General features: G+C 34.4%; 2 protein-coding genes across 2 annotated transcripts; both read right to left on the bottom strand.

Moving 5' to 3' along the window:
• Positions 1 to 1020: 1020 nt before the first annotated feature.
• Positions 1021 to 4149, bottom strand: LOC120119798 (mitogen-activated protein kinase homolog MMK2). The gene is made up of 6 exons (XM_039139608.1): positions 3762 to 4149; positions 3229 to 3358; positions 2762 to 2899; positions 2293 to 2625; positions 1591 to 1774; positions 1021 to 1401 (listed from the first exon to the last, which is right to left on the bottom strand). Exons 1-6 carry the CDS (start codon positions 3926 to 3928, stop codon positions 1223 to 1225), a joined length of 1131 nt encoding a protein of 376 aa, XP_038995539.1. The 5' UTR covers positions 3929 to 4149; the 3' UTR covers positions 1021 to 1222.
• Positions 4150 to 9954: 5805 nt separating this feature from the next.
• Positions 9955 to 12619, bottom strand: LOC120119797 (probable serine/threonine-protein kinase At1g01540). The gene is made up of 7 exons (XM_039139607.1): positions 11907 to 12619; positions 11326 to 11430; positions 11125 to 11238; positions 10845 to 11015; positions 10577 to 10706; positions 10287 to 10496; positions 9955 to 10213 (listed from the first exon to the last, which is right to left on the bottom strand). The coding sequence occupies exons 1-7, from the start codon at positions 12470 to 12472 to the stop codon at positions 10055 to 10057; spliced, it is 1455 nt and encodes a 484-aa protein (XP_038995538.1). The 5' UTR covers positions 12473 to 12619; the 3' UTR covers positions 9955 to 10054.
• Between the last annotated feature and the right edge of the window lie 1973 nt (positions 12620 to 14592).

Raw genomic sequence — 14592 nt, 5'->3', positions numbered from 1 at the left:
CAATGGTCAATCTCGACATGTCACAAGATTCCTCAATACCTAAAATTTTTGCTTTGAACTGAGGAACACTGATCATGTCTTTCTCCACCACTTTTTCATCCGACAAGTTTTCACCATAAAGACGGATATGATTTACAATGTCCATCAACCTCATTAAGAAATCTTTGATTAACCCATCACCATAAATCTTTGTTTTATTTACTCTATCACCTCCTTCATAAGTTTATTTAAGTTTGTTCCAAACACTCTTAGGTGTTTCAAGATCCATAATACTGATAAAAATATGGTCTATTGACCCGGAGTGAATACACGTTAGAGTTCTATCATTCTTCAACATTTCTTCATAATGAGCTCTAAGTGAGATTTGGTCTCAATTTTGGTGGATCTTCATTAGTTTCTACAACTCTCCACAAGTCAAGAGACCTTAAATAGACTTTCACCTTAACCGCCCAAACATGGTAATGGGTTCTTGTGAACACTTGAACATGTGTTGAGAGCATTCAAAGAAGCCATTTTTAAAAGTACCAAAAAAAACCCAAAATCTCAAAGTGTTTTAATCACTCACTAACAGCAATGGAACCTTTCAGTCCTTAGAAAACAACTTTGATGTCATTATTAACGTTAAGCTAAGAAAACAAACTTCAAAACATAATAATTTGAAATGTGCAACTGTCAAACATTAGTGTAAAAGAAACACTTAAAACAAACTCAAAAAACAGTCAATAAACAACATTACAATTGGCATACAAAAACGTATATGATTTTTAATATCATACTCAATACTACAACAGGAATCAGCAATTTAGAACATCGAAGTCTTCATGCATACTCGTACATAAACAACATTACAGTTGACATACAAAAACTTATATGATTTTTAATATCAGACTCAATACTTCAACAGTTCATAAAATCAGCAATTTAGAACATCGAAGTCTTCATGCATTCTCGTACCGAAGAAAGCATATCTGACCTTAGATTCAATATATACTCCATGCGTGCATGTTTCTGGTTAACTCCTCAAAAGCTAGAATGAAGTGGTAACATCATCATCGGCTAGAATAACTAATCTCTCTACTGTTGAAATAAAAGCCTAATCCAACTAGGGTTTGAATCACTCTGAAGAGCAGGAAATGCTCTGCAGACAACAAGAGATCGAAAGTGGAATGGACTCCCATTCTGTCGAAGAGTATTCTAGGGAGAGTCTTGTATCTTTTTAATCTCAAATGGACTGAATTGGATCTGGATTGAACTTTACAGATTCTCTATATATGAGCTCCTTGATATTTTCTTCAGTGAATGAAGGTTGCTCAAAATCAAAACTGAAAGGCCTCGGACAAACCGGCTCCTCATTGATGTCGTGAAGAGGTGCCAAGTACGGGTGGCATAGAGCTTCATCGACTTCAACAAACAACGAAAAGTTGTTAGCAAAGGAAGAAAAGGGACGTAGTTCCCAAGTATAAGCATCATGCAAAATCTCCAATGCTGGTAAAAGAATTAACACAAATAGCAACTTGTGCTTAAAACAAGCTTAGAACTATATGAATCTTAACTGTGGAAAAAGAGTAAGAGTTCAGCAACTAATTATACCTGTAATACGCTTATGTGGATCAAAGATAAGCATCTTTTCTAGTAAATCAACAGCCCCCGGCGACATGTTAGGAAATCTATTCGAAAAAATTTGTCTTGGGTATTGTGGAAGCTGTCTAACATATCTTCTGGCATTGTCACTTCGAAGGAACCCAAGGCTGGAATCATCAGGTGAACCTATAAGCTATTCAAGAGAAAAGAAAACATTTACAGGTTCAGCATACTTTGTTCAACTTCCATCAAAATAAGCACTAATGAGACAAAAAATTAATATAGGACATGAATGCAAGTCCCCAGACAACGTTCTTCCTCGATTCACAGCTAGAAGGTCAAAGGCCAGACCTTTGTCTTCCTCGCACAATAATAAGTTCATTTCTTGGATATTTTGATTTTGTATAGAGACCATACAGGCTAAATGCTGAACCATCTAGCGACTTGTTCGGTGATAGCATTTCTGGGATGGCCCTGCCTATTTGCTGCCTTGACTTTGTTAGAGTACAAGGTCATGCAATTTCACTGAAGAAGCAAAATACATCCGAGAACCATGCAACCAAAGGGCCAACAGAAATGGACCAAATCTTATACCAAGAGGCATAGTAGGATGCAATTAAAAGATCTCCAGACTTCGAGAAAACAGCAAAGTGTTAAAGAGAATCTAAAGAACTTTCCTATAGTTTCTAGTGAGAAAATTCTAAAAAATACCTCTGTGATAAGCCTCAACTGATGCACATAGTCTCTTCCGGGGAAGAGGGGTTCTCTAGTCATGATTTCACCAAGTATGCAACCTACCGACCAAATATCAATTGCGGCAGTGTATTCAGAACAATTTAGAAGCAATTCTGGTGCCCGATACCAACGAGTGACTACATATTCTGTCATAAAATCAGTTTCAGATGTTGTTCTTGCAAGCCCGAAGTCTCCAATTTTAAGGTCACAATTAGAGTTCAGAAGCAAATTGCTGGGCTTTAAATCGCGATGCAAAACATTTGCTGAATGTACATATTTGAGCCCTCGTAAAACCTGATATAGAAAGTACTGCAAGTGTAGCACTACATAATCAACAAAGGTTCCAGCTTCCAAGCAATTAAACATAAATCATACAATGCCTGACTAAATATGACAAAAGATGACAGGAAGAACCATTATATGAGGGAAATTATTTGATACCAACCCGACAATGATCGTCTGTCAATTGTTGGTTGGATCGTATGATTTGATGAAGATCAGTGTCCATGAGTTCATAAACGATGTAGACATCGTTAAAGTTCTCCCTTTGTGGTGGTCGTATGATGTCTTTGATGGCAATCACCTGAAGAAATAAAGCACTGACCTGTCGAACTATAATTCCACAATCTGAAATTACTAGTACTATAGTACACCCTCATGCCATTACTAAGATGTATATATGATAATGAAATGAACTTTGTTACACTAAGAATAAGAAACCAACATAGAACCTATCCTATGTTGGTTGCAAACTAAAAATGATAAAAGCATTAGTCATGTGCACATGGAAAACTTTAATGACCTCCGATTTCATTGAAGCATATAAAGACCGATAACCGAAACTTTTATAAGATTAGGGAAAAGCATGGTTAGATGGTATCTTCTAACACAAAAACGAATAGCAGAACTTACATTCTCATGATCCATGTGATGAAGAAGCTTGATCTCTCGCAATGTCCTTTTGGCGTCGATCCTATTGTCAAATGCATTACCAATTTTCTTGATTGCAACCTCCTCCTGTGTCTCTGAATTCATGGCGGCACTGAGAACAAGAGTGGCCGAATCAAATCTTATATTCAAACCATTATTAACAAATAGACAGTAAGCCTAATGAGCAGAATGTTAACTTTCTTTCAATCTTCTTAGTCAGCCAAATCCATTTATAAACTGCATCACCATTTACCCAGACTTTTCATTTCCCTTAAGAATCCATGCAGGATATAAAAATTATCAAGTTCCAACTGAAACATGTAATTAACTTATAAATCAGGAAACTTAAATCTAACAAAAGTAAAATGATCACATGTTGACCTCTTAAATAACTATCATATTAAAGCTCAAGATTAAAACAAACGCAGAAAATGAAATAAACAGTAAGTCAATCAAGCTAAAAACTTACCCGAAACAAGGTTAAAAGAAGGAAGGTAGGGGGGGAAATATCATACCAGACAATACCATAAGCACCACGGCCGACGGGGCGTAGAGGAGGGACGTATTTTCTGGAAACTTCGAAGAGGTTACCATAAATGTTGTACTGAACATAGCGTCCACCATGAGTCGGTATTCCTTTGATGCCCTGGTCCCCTGACCCGTAGCTTGTTTCCATTGACATGCTCTCGGTATTCGAATTTTGGGTTACCCTAACCCGACTCCAACCCGGATTAAAGAAAGACTTTCTGCAGATTCAGAGAGAGTGTCGGTAGATGTAAAGTCTCCTCTCTGTAATTTTCTTAAAAATTTCTTCTTTGGGAGGTTTCCTAGTTGTGTATATTTAGAAGATCGAGTCTCCCGTGAAAATTCCACTTTTCACGTACACATACAAACTCTCTTTCTTTGTATTTTCTTTCTAAATTTTCGTCTGTTTTTTTTTTCTTTTCTCTTTTGATGACTTTATAGGAAAAGGGCATATTCCCGGGAAAGGATTCTTAAGTTCTAAGAAGAAAAGGCAGATTAAATTTGTTGCTCATGGTCTCCTACTTGATTAAACATTGGCAAGAAAAAAAGTCAAGGGTGAGTTGTTGCAGTAATATAATAAGTGGGGTATAAGAGAGTTTAATGTGGTAGATAAAACATGATGGCTATATCTGTATGGACGTTGACAATGGCAGCCTGGAGAAGCTAATTGATACCATTTGGTTTAATAAACTAGTACACTAACATTCATATTTTATGCTTTCTTCTTCTTTTTAAACGTTGAATCCAATCATGCATACGTTGCATCTAGTCGAGTGCTTGTAAATAACTGTAGTTTCTAGGATAATCGTGTTTACTTTTTAAAATCAATAGTTAAAGTTGCTTGCCTTTGTTTTCTTTTATGCTCTGTTTTGAAAATCGGACTAGATCGATTGGTTCAACCGAAAATCGTTGTTTAATTCGGTTTAATTTAAACCGGTTGAGCTGTTATTAGTGAACCGGTCAGAATCGTTGAACCGTTCGAACCAGACCGGTTGAAAACTGAAAAAAATCGGGGAAAACAGGGATTTTTGTTTTTTTTTTAAAAAAATTAAACCAAATAACGTCGTTTGTTAAACGAGCCAAGTCGAACTCGAGTATTGCTGAGCTCGACTCGAACTTGAAAACTTTAAAAGTAAGCTCAACTCAACTCAAACTCACAAGCTAAAAATTATCAAGTTCAACTCAAACTCGAAATATAATATTAAAACTTGAACTCAAAAAGGCTTGAACTCAAAAAAAAATTAGAAGCTCGATTGAAGCCTAAAATTCGAGCTTGATTGAAGTGAAAGAATAGTTTACTCAATGCTCACCAAAAGACTCTATGATTTTGAATGTCAAATTACCTCTATTATTTGTATAAGTTAGTTGTGATGCGCTTCTATGTTTCTTAGCAATGTGAGATTATTTTGTTCTCATATTTTTACTCTTTAGATTTTTGGGATGCTATTCTATGTTTCTTAGCCATGTAAGATTGTTTTAAAAAAAATAAATCAAACAATATCATTTTGTTATGATTTTTTTAACCCCAAATTTATTTTTAAATTATAGTTATATAATTATATTTATTATTTAATATGTTTTACCTTAAATATTATGTTGTAGTTAATTTGAATCATTTTGTTTCACTTGATTTTATGGTTTTTAACTTATATATGTTATGACTTGCTTTGAATATTACTTGTGATATAAAAAATTATTTTTTATTAAATATTTTTAGTATTTTTATTTAATTTTTTAAATAATTATGACATCGTCCGGTTCTTCCGACCGATCAGACTGATTTGACCGATTAAACCAATGAACCGATAGTATGACCGGTTCACTAACCGATCCGATTCTGAAAATCATACTTTTATGCAATTGTACGATCAAGTTTAGCGCCTGGTAAACGGGGAAATATTGCAGGAAGAAGGTGGCCAAGACCGGAGAAATTAGAATCATTATCCGGTTAATTTACAGGTTATTGGGTTCGTACTGTAAATTTATCATTGAAAATAAGATTATTAGAATGTTATATTATTTAATATATTATTTATATGAAAATTCATTAAAAATATTTTTTTATTTTTATTTTTTATTTTTAATAAAATTTGTACACAAATAATTTTTATTTTTAATTATTTATTTCATTGAAAATATATAAATATACTTACACTAATATAATTATGTATTGGTATTAAGATCAAAAGATGTACATATTTATATATATATATATCAGTATAAGTATATGTTAATTTTTTATACTTTATATTTAGTTCATACTAATGTATGAGTTGTACAATGAAATATCATATCAAATTGTTTGACAAAATTAATAGAAAACATAAAAAAATATAGAAAAATCTTTAACGAAAATTAATCATAAAAAATAAACAAATAAAATACATATAAAAATAATACTTAAACCAAGCACATACATAATAAATATTTAAAATAAAATAAAAACTTTATACTTTATACTTTTTATTATATGCATAATATTATTTTATAATAAGTATTAAACAAATTTAGAACCACGATAAAAAAATAAAAATAAATAAATTTATATCAATGTAATTATGCATAAAAATATCTTTTTAAAATAGCCATATTATTTTAATGACAACCTTATCCAAATGAGAGAGCATTGTCTAATAGTAAGAAAATAAGAAGAATAACATTCTCAGAAAGCCAAAAAGAGAAAAATGGTATTGTAGGGAATGTTATATTAGGAGGAAATGCTCTTAAACCAAAAATGTATATGTGATGAATCCAAAATAGATTATTTCTTCTAGTAATATTTTTTTTGCGAATCAAACGTCCCCTTAGTATAGTATCACTTACAATGCGTCTTCATTAATTATTGTTCAAAACACCCTATCGTGGGAAATAAAATGTGGGGTGGACCACTTGGGGAATTGTTTTTTCCAAAAGCATTATCGTGGTTGTTTTTCATGCTAAATATATGAGTTGTAGCCACCGTTAAATATATAAAATTTATAAAATTATAAAATCATAAACTATCATTATCTTTGAATTTACTATTAAAGAAAGCTTTACATAATAAAAATATGTATGAAATTATTTAGAAAAAGAGTTAATTGTAATATACATTATTAAATTATGGCTCTCATTCTAAAAAAGTCCTTAAACTTTTGAATATTCTAATTTCATCCCTAAATATGACTCTCGTGCTAAATTAGTCCCCGAAATTTTTAACATTTTGAATCCATCCTCAAACAATGACCCTCATTCTATATTGATCCCCAAACTTTTGAGTATCTAATTTTATCCCCAAACTTTTGAATGATTTAGGGTGAAGTTATTGGAGTGTTCAAAAGTTTAGGGACTAATTTAGAATAAGGGTCGTAGTTTAGGGATGAATTTAGAATGATAAGGGTCATAGTTTGGGGATGAATTTAGAATGTTCAAAATTTTAAAGACAAGATGATAGTCATAGTTTTTGGATGAATTTAGAATGTCTAAAAGTTTAAGGAGCAATTTAAAATGAAAGTAGTAATTTGAGGACGTATAGGGCAATTAACTCTCAAAAACATTCCTAAGTTATGAAGTACTATTGCATCGGACTTTTGGGTTTTAAGTTTCTGCTTTCCTGACGTGGTGTCGATCACTGCCTTCGGCGTCTGGCCTGGAGTTGGACTTTAGGCAACCCTAAGTTATGCTGTTAGCCTATGTGATTAAAGTTTTTTCCTCAAATAGTGGAAATGCTACATACTGTACCATTATTAACTGGTCCTAAATCCATCCATCCTAATTAAAATTAAATTACAAAAAGTTTATGTTCGACTTCCTTTTATATTTAAAGCTATGGATAAGGTTGTTAAGAGATTGAATTTAAATAATATTTCAATATATTAGATAAATATTCATATATATGGGTTACGAGCTATTTATATAAAAACTCATCAAGGAAAAATTATCAGACAGATCTGACTCATCATATCATTTGTGCTCTCAACTAATAATATTTTTATCTCATTTTTAAGGTAAATCTTCACATCTTTCCTACGTGTACATAAGGAGTGAGCAGCTATTTAGAAGTTATTTTAAAATTAATAGATATGATTTATTGAGACCATGGATGACGTGGTGAGTCCGATCCATAAATAATTTATCCTCATTAAGTGATTTCATTGATAAAAGAAATCGTTATTTCTAGAAGTTTTGAGTGTGAGCAGTTACGTCTTTAAAATATGTATGTGTCATCACTTGATTAAGAAAATTCTAAATATATACTACATTGTACGCACTCCATACTATTTAAAAAATTATAATATAAAAAATCAATTTTACAATAATTTAATTCAGTTAAAAAGTAATTTTTGGAACTCACCATTCATCCATATTTAGTTATAACTTAAAAGTATATACTATTTAAATTTTAATAACATATAGAATTATAGATAGAAAAGTATATTTATAATAAAATTTATTATTTTAATTAAATTTTAAATTGTATTATTTTATAATGTCAATTGGCGTTCAATTAATTCACGATATGATATAAGAAATTATTTTATAAACTAGTATTATTATGTGAAAATAATTTAAATTATTAGTAATAATTTATTTATTTATTTAATGCATGATGCATGATTATTAGTTAAATAAATTGTTTCTAAAATCCTTTAAATGATAAGATGACCAAATCATATCCGCAGCCATAAACCCAGCCTTCAATAACATTCAAAACCAAGCTTAAGCTCCGTGTATTTTATATTCTTAGACCATATTCGGATAATAAGAAATAAATGTGAAGGAAAATAAATAATAAATTATTAAAGAATTAATCCACCCATCTTTATTTAATTAGGAGTGAAAGCCAAAGGAAAATAAGATGAACCCCCCCCCCCAAAACAATATTTCACATCTCTAATTATAATTTTGTATAAAACATTTATATAAAATTTGAAAAGTAAGCCAAATATTTCACATATTTTTAAATCAGTTTTCCTTTCCTTGTTTATTTCTTATGGGAAAAAATGCAAAAAGGAAATATTATTTTTTCCATGCTTTTACTTTCCTTATTCATTGCCTTAAACCCAATCCAAATCCAAAGATAAGGTTAAGCCAAGTGGTGGACCCTATTCCCATTGAAACACTGCCAATACAATCACATTGAAATTGAACTTGGAGGAAGATTCGTAACTTGAGCAATGTGGCAGCCAATTCTAGCATGTGAAAAAGACGAAATCCTTGTTTATTTCATTTTAATTTATTGACTGATTAATTTAAATAAGATTTGTTAATGGAGGGACTTCTGAACCAGTTTGTTCTATTTAACAGGGACTAATAATAAAATTTGGCCAAAAATGCATCCAATGAGTTTTGCGTGAAAAATGGGAGTTGAGATCAGAGCACATAAGGTCTCACCGCAAGGCCTCCAACGGAGGATCAGATACTATGGAAAATAAACAGCAAGGCAATTGTGGCCTCCGAGAGGAAGAAGATTAAAAGGTTATGGTCGGATGCAGCCTGTGAATTTATCCCCCTTGTCTCCCGCATAACGTTTTTATCATCCACTCCACCAGATGTACGAAACAAATTCAATCGGTTCATATAATAATCTTTGGAAACAGAACCTAGGCAATAATGCACAGACAAAGAAAGCAGAGAACATGCCAAAAGGAGGACAACCAGGCCAATTGTTGTGTTTCAGCGGGGTGACAAGGATAGGTTGAATAGAATACAATACTTGGATAAGACCGAGTCCCGAGAGATCGTTCCAGTCCGATATCTCGACATCGGATACAAGTTAAAATGCCAGAGGGCAGCAAACAAAAGGATCCATCCAGGTCCACCACAACCAGCTCAACTCCATCATGCCAAATGTCCTTATTAGGCCTAAACCATATTCTTGCATTGATGGGGTTTCATCCAAGCAAACATGCCGGCAAAGATATATTGTTAGCAAACAAGGATAGTTACCCGGTTACCGGGTCCATTTCGCACCACTATCAGACATTATGCACTCCTTTAATCTATACACCTGTTGGAATAAAATGGTTCACTAACAATGATAGTGCTGATAGTTGGCAAATCAGGCATTGCTAAAAGCATGAAGACAATCAATTACTGTGTATAAGAATTTATGAATTCATCCATGTTCATACAAATGCATAGTGTATATTATATATGAGGAAAATGTAAATCGAACATAGAAAAATATGCATATTATTGTTCTCTTATTTGGAGATACAACACCCACACATGGGGACTACTAGAAAAATTAATTAATAAATAAATAAATACTTTAAAAGAGGGGCTTGTTTGTCACCTAACGTTATCTCCACCTGGTAGGCTGGTGATGGTTCGCCCCACTATCACTTGTATCGGAAGCAGAGGCCCCGTCAAATCGACAATCGGCTAATTTTGTAGTGTTGCGATTCGTTTGATGATCACCAGAATGTGAATTAGGCTGATCTCTTGCAATCCGACGGTCCTGAAAAACAGGATAAAGGTGAATAGATAGTTCAAAAAGAAAATAATGTTTAAATTAAGGAAATGGTGCCTACATCACGGAATAGCAGATCATCAGCCTCAAGCATGTGGATAACATGCCCCATTTTTGGCCTCTTTGTTGCGTCAGGGTCGACACATCGAAGAGCAACCAACAGTACACGTTTAAGTGCTCTTGAGGAAGGCATCTCAGGTAACTTAGGGTCAACTACTTCCTCTGATTTTCGGTTTCCAACCATGGTTTTTAACCACTCGACCAAATTCACCTGCAATCATTCAGTCGGTTTCAACTTAGCAACATTAGGACTTTGGGCTAAACTAATGAAGGAAGTTTAATAAGTCTAACCTCTCCTTGAGGACGGCTATAGTCAACTGGACTTCTCCCAGAAATAATCTCCATAATAAGTATACCAAAGCTATACACATCACTCTTCTCATTCAGCATTCCGGTACAAGCATATTCTGGAGCAACATAACTGGGACAAGAAAAAAAAGAGATTTTCATACTTCAGAATAATTAACTACACAGCATTTCAGTTAATGCACATGCATGCATTTATAAGATTCATCTTATTTTTTTAAAAAAAAAGACAAATCATGCAAGGCCAACTAACCCAAATGTTCCCATGACTCGAGTTGTCACATAACTCATCTCTGAACCCAAGAGTTTAGCAAGTCCAAAATCAGAAACCTTGGAGTTCCACTGGCGGTCAATTAGGATGTTGCTGGATTTTACATCCCGATGGACAACCTTTGGTTCAAGGCCCTCATGAAGGTAGGCTAAACTGTAAGAATGTACCAATAAACACTCAGGACGATAACCATTACGAGTGAATAAAGAATTTATAAACAACTGTACATGAACCAAAGAATACAATTCTAACAAATGTATACCCTTTGGCTGTTCCCAATATGATATTCATTCGAATCTCCCACGTAAGAGGACTGACATCCCCATGAAGCCACTGTTCCAAATTGCCATTGTCAACATACTCGTATACAAGCATCCTGAACAGAAAAACCAGATAAAAAGTCGCTTCACTTTACATAATCCAAAACAGAGTAGAATTTTGTGCTCGAAGATAATTGCAGTACCTGTATGCACCTTCAACACAGTATCCAAGCAATCGTACAAGATTCTTGTGTCGTACACGCCCAATTGCTTCCACCTCGACCTTAAATTCTTTCTCGGCTTGACCCCTGCAGGATTGATTGATAGATTGATTACTATGATGAGCTAATTGGTAGGTAAACCAAACATAAACCTATGATTGAAGAGGGAATAAAGAATACAAAAAAAGATTCGACCAAAGTCTAACCAAAGGAAAAAAGAAAAATTATCATCCAGGCCTAATAATGAGTTTTTTTCCTCACAAACCAGTAATCTTTACACTTTACAGCGCAATATCTAACCAACCAAAGGAAAGGATTTTAAACTAAAAAGGAAATGAATAATGAGGCAGCTAACTGTTCACTGTCTCTTTAATTCTTCAATTCAATTGTAGGGGAAAATCATCTATTTTTTCCTTTGCAATCAAATTAAGTTCAAACTAATTGCTATAGTGAAAGACCAAAAAAATCAAGGATGCATAATCCACAAAAGAAGATTCATTTCAAGAAATGGGCATAATAATAACCAAAAGAGGCATAATTAGTAAAAAATTAAACACGGGTACCTGTTATTAAGCAAATTCTTAACAGCAACTTTAGTTCCATCAGTTAAAACGCCACTGTAAACAATTCCATAGCCGCCTTCACCGATCACATTCTCTTCACATAATCCATTCGTAGCTAATTCCAGTTCCCTCAAAGTATACCATCTTCCCCAGCCAAGATGAGACACTTCCGGCCCAACACTTCCGCTTCCAAACGACGCCGTCTCGCAAACGCTAGCGCCCGCGCTCGTAGGCCCCCTACTTTCCCCACTGGAGAACACCACCCTGTGTTCGACTTTCCCCAAATCAACTTGAATCTCCGGCACCGGCGGAGGGATATGGTGTTGATCTGGTGCGGACGGGTGGTGGACTATTTCCCGGATGTCTTTGGAGATTGGCGGCGTTGGGTCCAGGTGTTGATGTCTGCGAGGTTTGCGGCGCGTAGTGAGGCAAAGTGAGAGAAGAAAGAGAGTCAATACTATGAGTGAACCAAGTAGAATACCGATCACCACCCATAATCTTAACCCGAAAATCGACGTCCGCTTTGACAGCTCCGTGTTAACAAATGCGTCGTCGTACAGTGACATTTCCCTTTCTCCTTTTTTGAGATTTTTTTGAAATGATTCAAAACTCCGGCAGCGCTAAACTCGCCGGAAAAACGAGGATTTCATTAAAATTTAAAAATTGGAAGAGAATGAAGAATCAAAAGGAATAAAATAAAAAAGAAAATGGAGACAAAGAGATTTCCGATCTCCTCACTACCACATTTCTTTTCTCTTTTTTTATTTTTTACTATCTTCTTTCTCTGATCAAAAGAAAAACCCTTTATTAAATAAATGGAAACGAACAAAACAAAAATGGAAATAGAAAAATGCAATTGTCCAGCTGGAGTTGGAGATTTGTGAAATGCTCGAAATGACGAGATTCTCCTTTTTCTTTTTCTCTCTTGTTCAATTTCGGACTGGGTCTGGATAAGTTTTTGAGACGGCGATGACCGTTAGAGGGACGCGTGTTGATTGGTTAAGGTGGACGGTCAAGATCAGACAGGACGAATCAGATTGCGTATGGAAGCCCCACATCAGAGCTTCCCGTGGCTGATGGATCAACGTTTTCAGCGGTGACACCACATTCACAGGTACACTCACTGTTCTTATGGAATTATTCAATTAATTTATTTAATATTACATGTTGTATTTGATACAAGCGTTTTTCCCGAAATATCACTTATACCCTATAATATTCTCTATAAAATATTTTTAGATTATTTTTTTCGATCTAACACCCTTTGCAGTAAGGCCCGCCCCCTGCAACGCGCGTTACGTTGATCTGGCGTTACGTGGGGTATAGCGCGGGGCAGGGGCCATGCTTTACCTTTAATGCTGACACGCGTCAGAAAGTCGCGCCCTCTGTGGCGCGCCTTAGGTTTAATTATCACCTTACCCCGGCCGGTCATACCTAACTCCTCCCTATAAATACCTCATTCTCAATCACTTTCATTACACCAAATCCTCTCAACTTCTCTCAAATACTCTTATATTATATTTTAACTGTTTAAGGTATATTTTATTATATTTAATATTTTGTTTTTGATTTATTTAAGTATTTAATTTTTTTTAATATTTTATTTAATTAATTTTTTTCAGATATAAAATGGAAGGAGATCTACTTCGCTTAGATGAAAATCATATATCGCGACATCTTGCTGATACGGTAACATTTTAACGTTTTAATATAATTTAAATTATTAGTAATAATTTATTTATTTATTTATTTAATGCATAATGCATGATGCATGATTATTAGTTTAAAAATTAATTTTTGTAATTATTTAATTTTATTAGAGGGACCGTGTATTAGATCATTTGATTAGGAATCTTAAGTTAGTGATACCTAGCAGTGTCTTGTCGTATTTAGTAGAGGTTGGATTCGGTCATATAGGTATATATGAGGGTCACTGTAAGATAGAACCAGATCTTATTTATGCCTTAGTGGAGCGGTGGAGGCCGGAGACCCACACATTTCATCTTCCGTGCGGAGAGTGCACAATTACACTTGAGGATGTTTTTATGCACCTGGGGCTTCCGGTGAATGGAGATGTGATATCGGGGATGGCGCACGGTTCATGGACTGCTTTGTGTCGGGACTATCTAGGACGTATCCCGAAAAGTTTTAACGGTGGTCGGATACCGTTAAATTGGTTAGATGCCAATTTTCGAGAGTTGAGCGAGGACGCCTCTGATGATGAAGTTAAAATGTATGCACGGGCATGCATACTACAACTGATAGGAGGGTTGCTGATGCCGGACAAATCGTGCAACCAAGTTCATTGTATGTGGTTCCGACATCTTGACGACTTTCGTCTGGCCGGATCACACAGTTGGGGCTCGGCAGTTTTGACTTTCCTGTACAGGAAGATGTGTCGAGCCACTGACTACAGGAAAAATGCTATCGGCGGATGTCTCATGCTGTTGCAGTCTTGGGCATGGTATCGATTGCCCTTTTTATATCCCATTGTCAATAACTCATTCGTATTTCCCCTACTATTGAGGTAATTATAAAATTGATTTCGTATATTAATCATTTTATACAGTGTATAATAAATTTTGTTTTCCTTGAATATGTGGTCTATTGATAGGAAAAATCATCAGGAGCTACATGATGATTTAGAAAAAATTAGGGTGTTAATCGATCAGAATGTTGACACACA

Source organism: Hibiscus syriacus, unplaced genomic scaffold (assembly GCF_006381635.1).
Source record: "Hibiscus syriacus cultivar Baekdansim isolate YM2019G1 unplaced genomic scaffold, ASM638163v2 tig00110332_pilon, whole genome shotgun sequence".
In the NCBI taxonomy this organism is placed as follows: Eukaryota; Viridiplantae; Streptophyta; class Magnoliopsida; order Malvales; family Malvaceae; genus Hibiscus; species Hibiscus syriacus.
The sequence above is the reverse complement of the archived record's forward strand: the minus strand, read 5'-3'. Positions and strand labels throughout refer to the sequence as shown.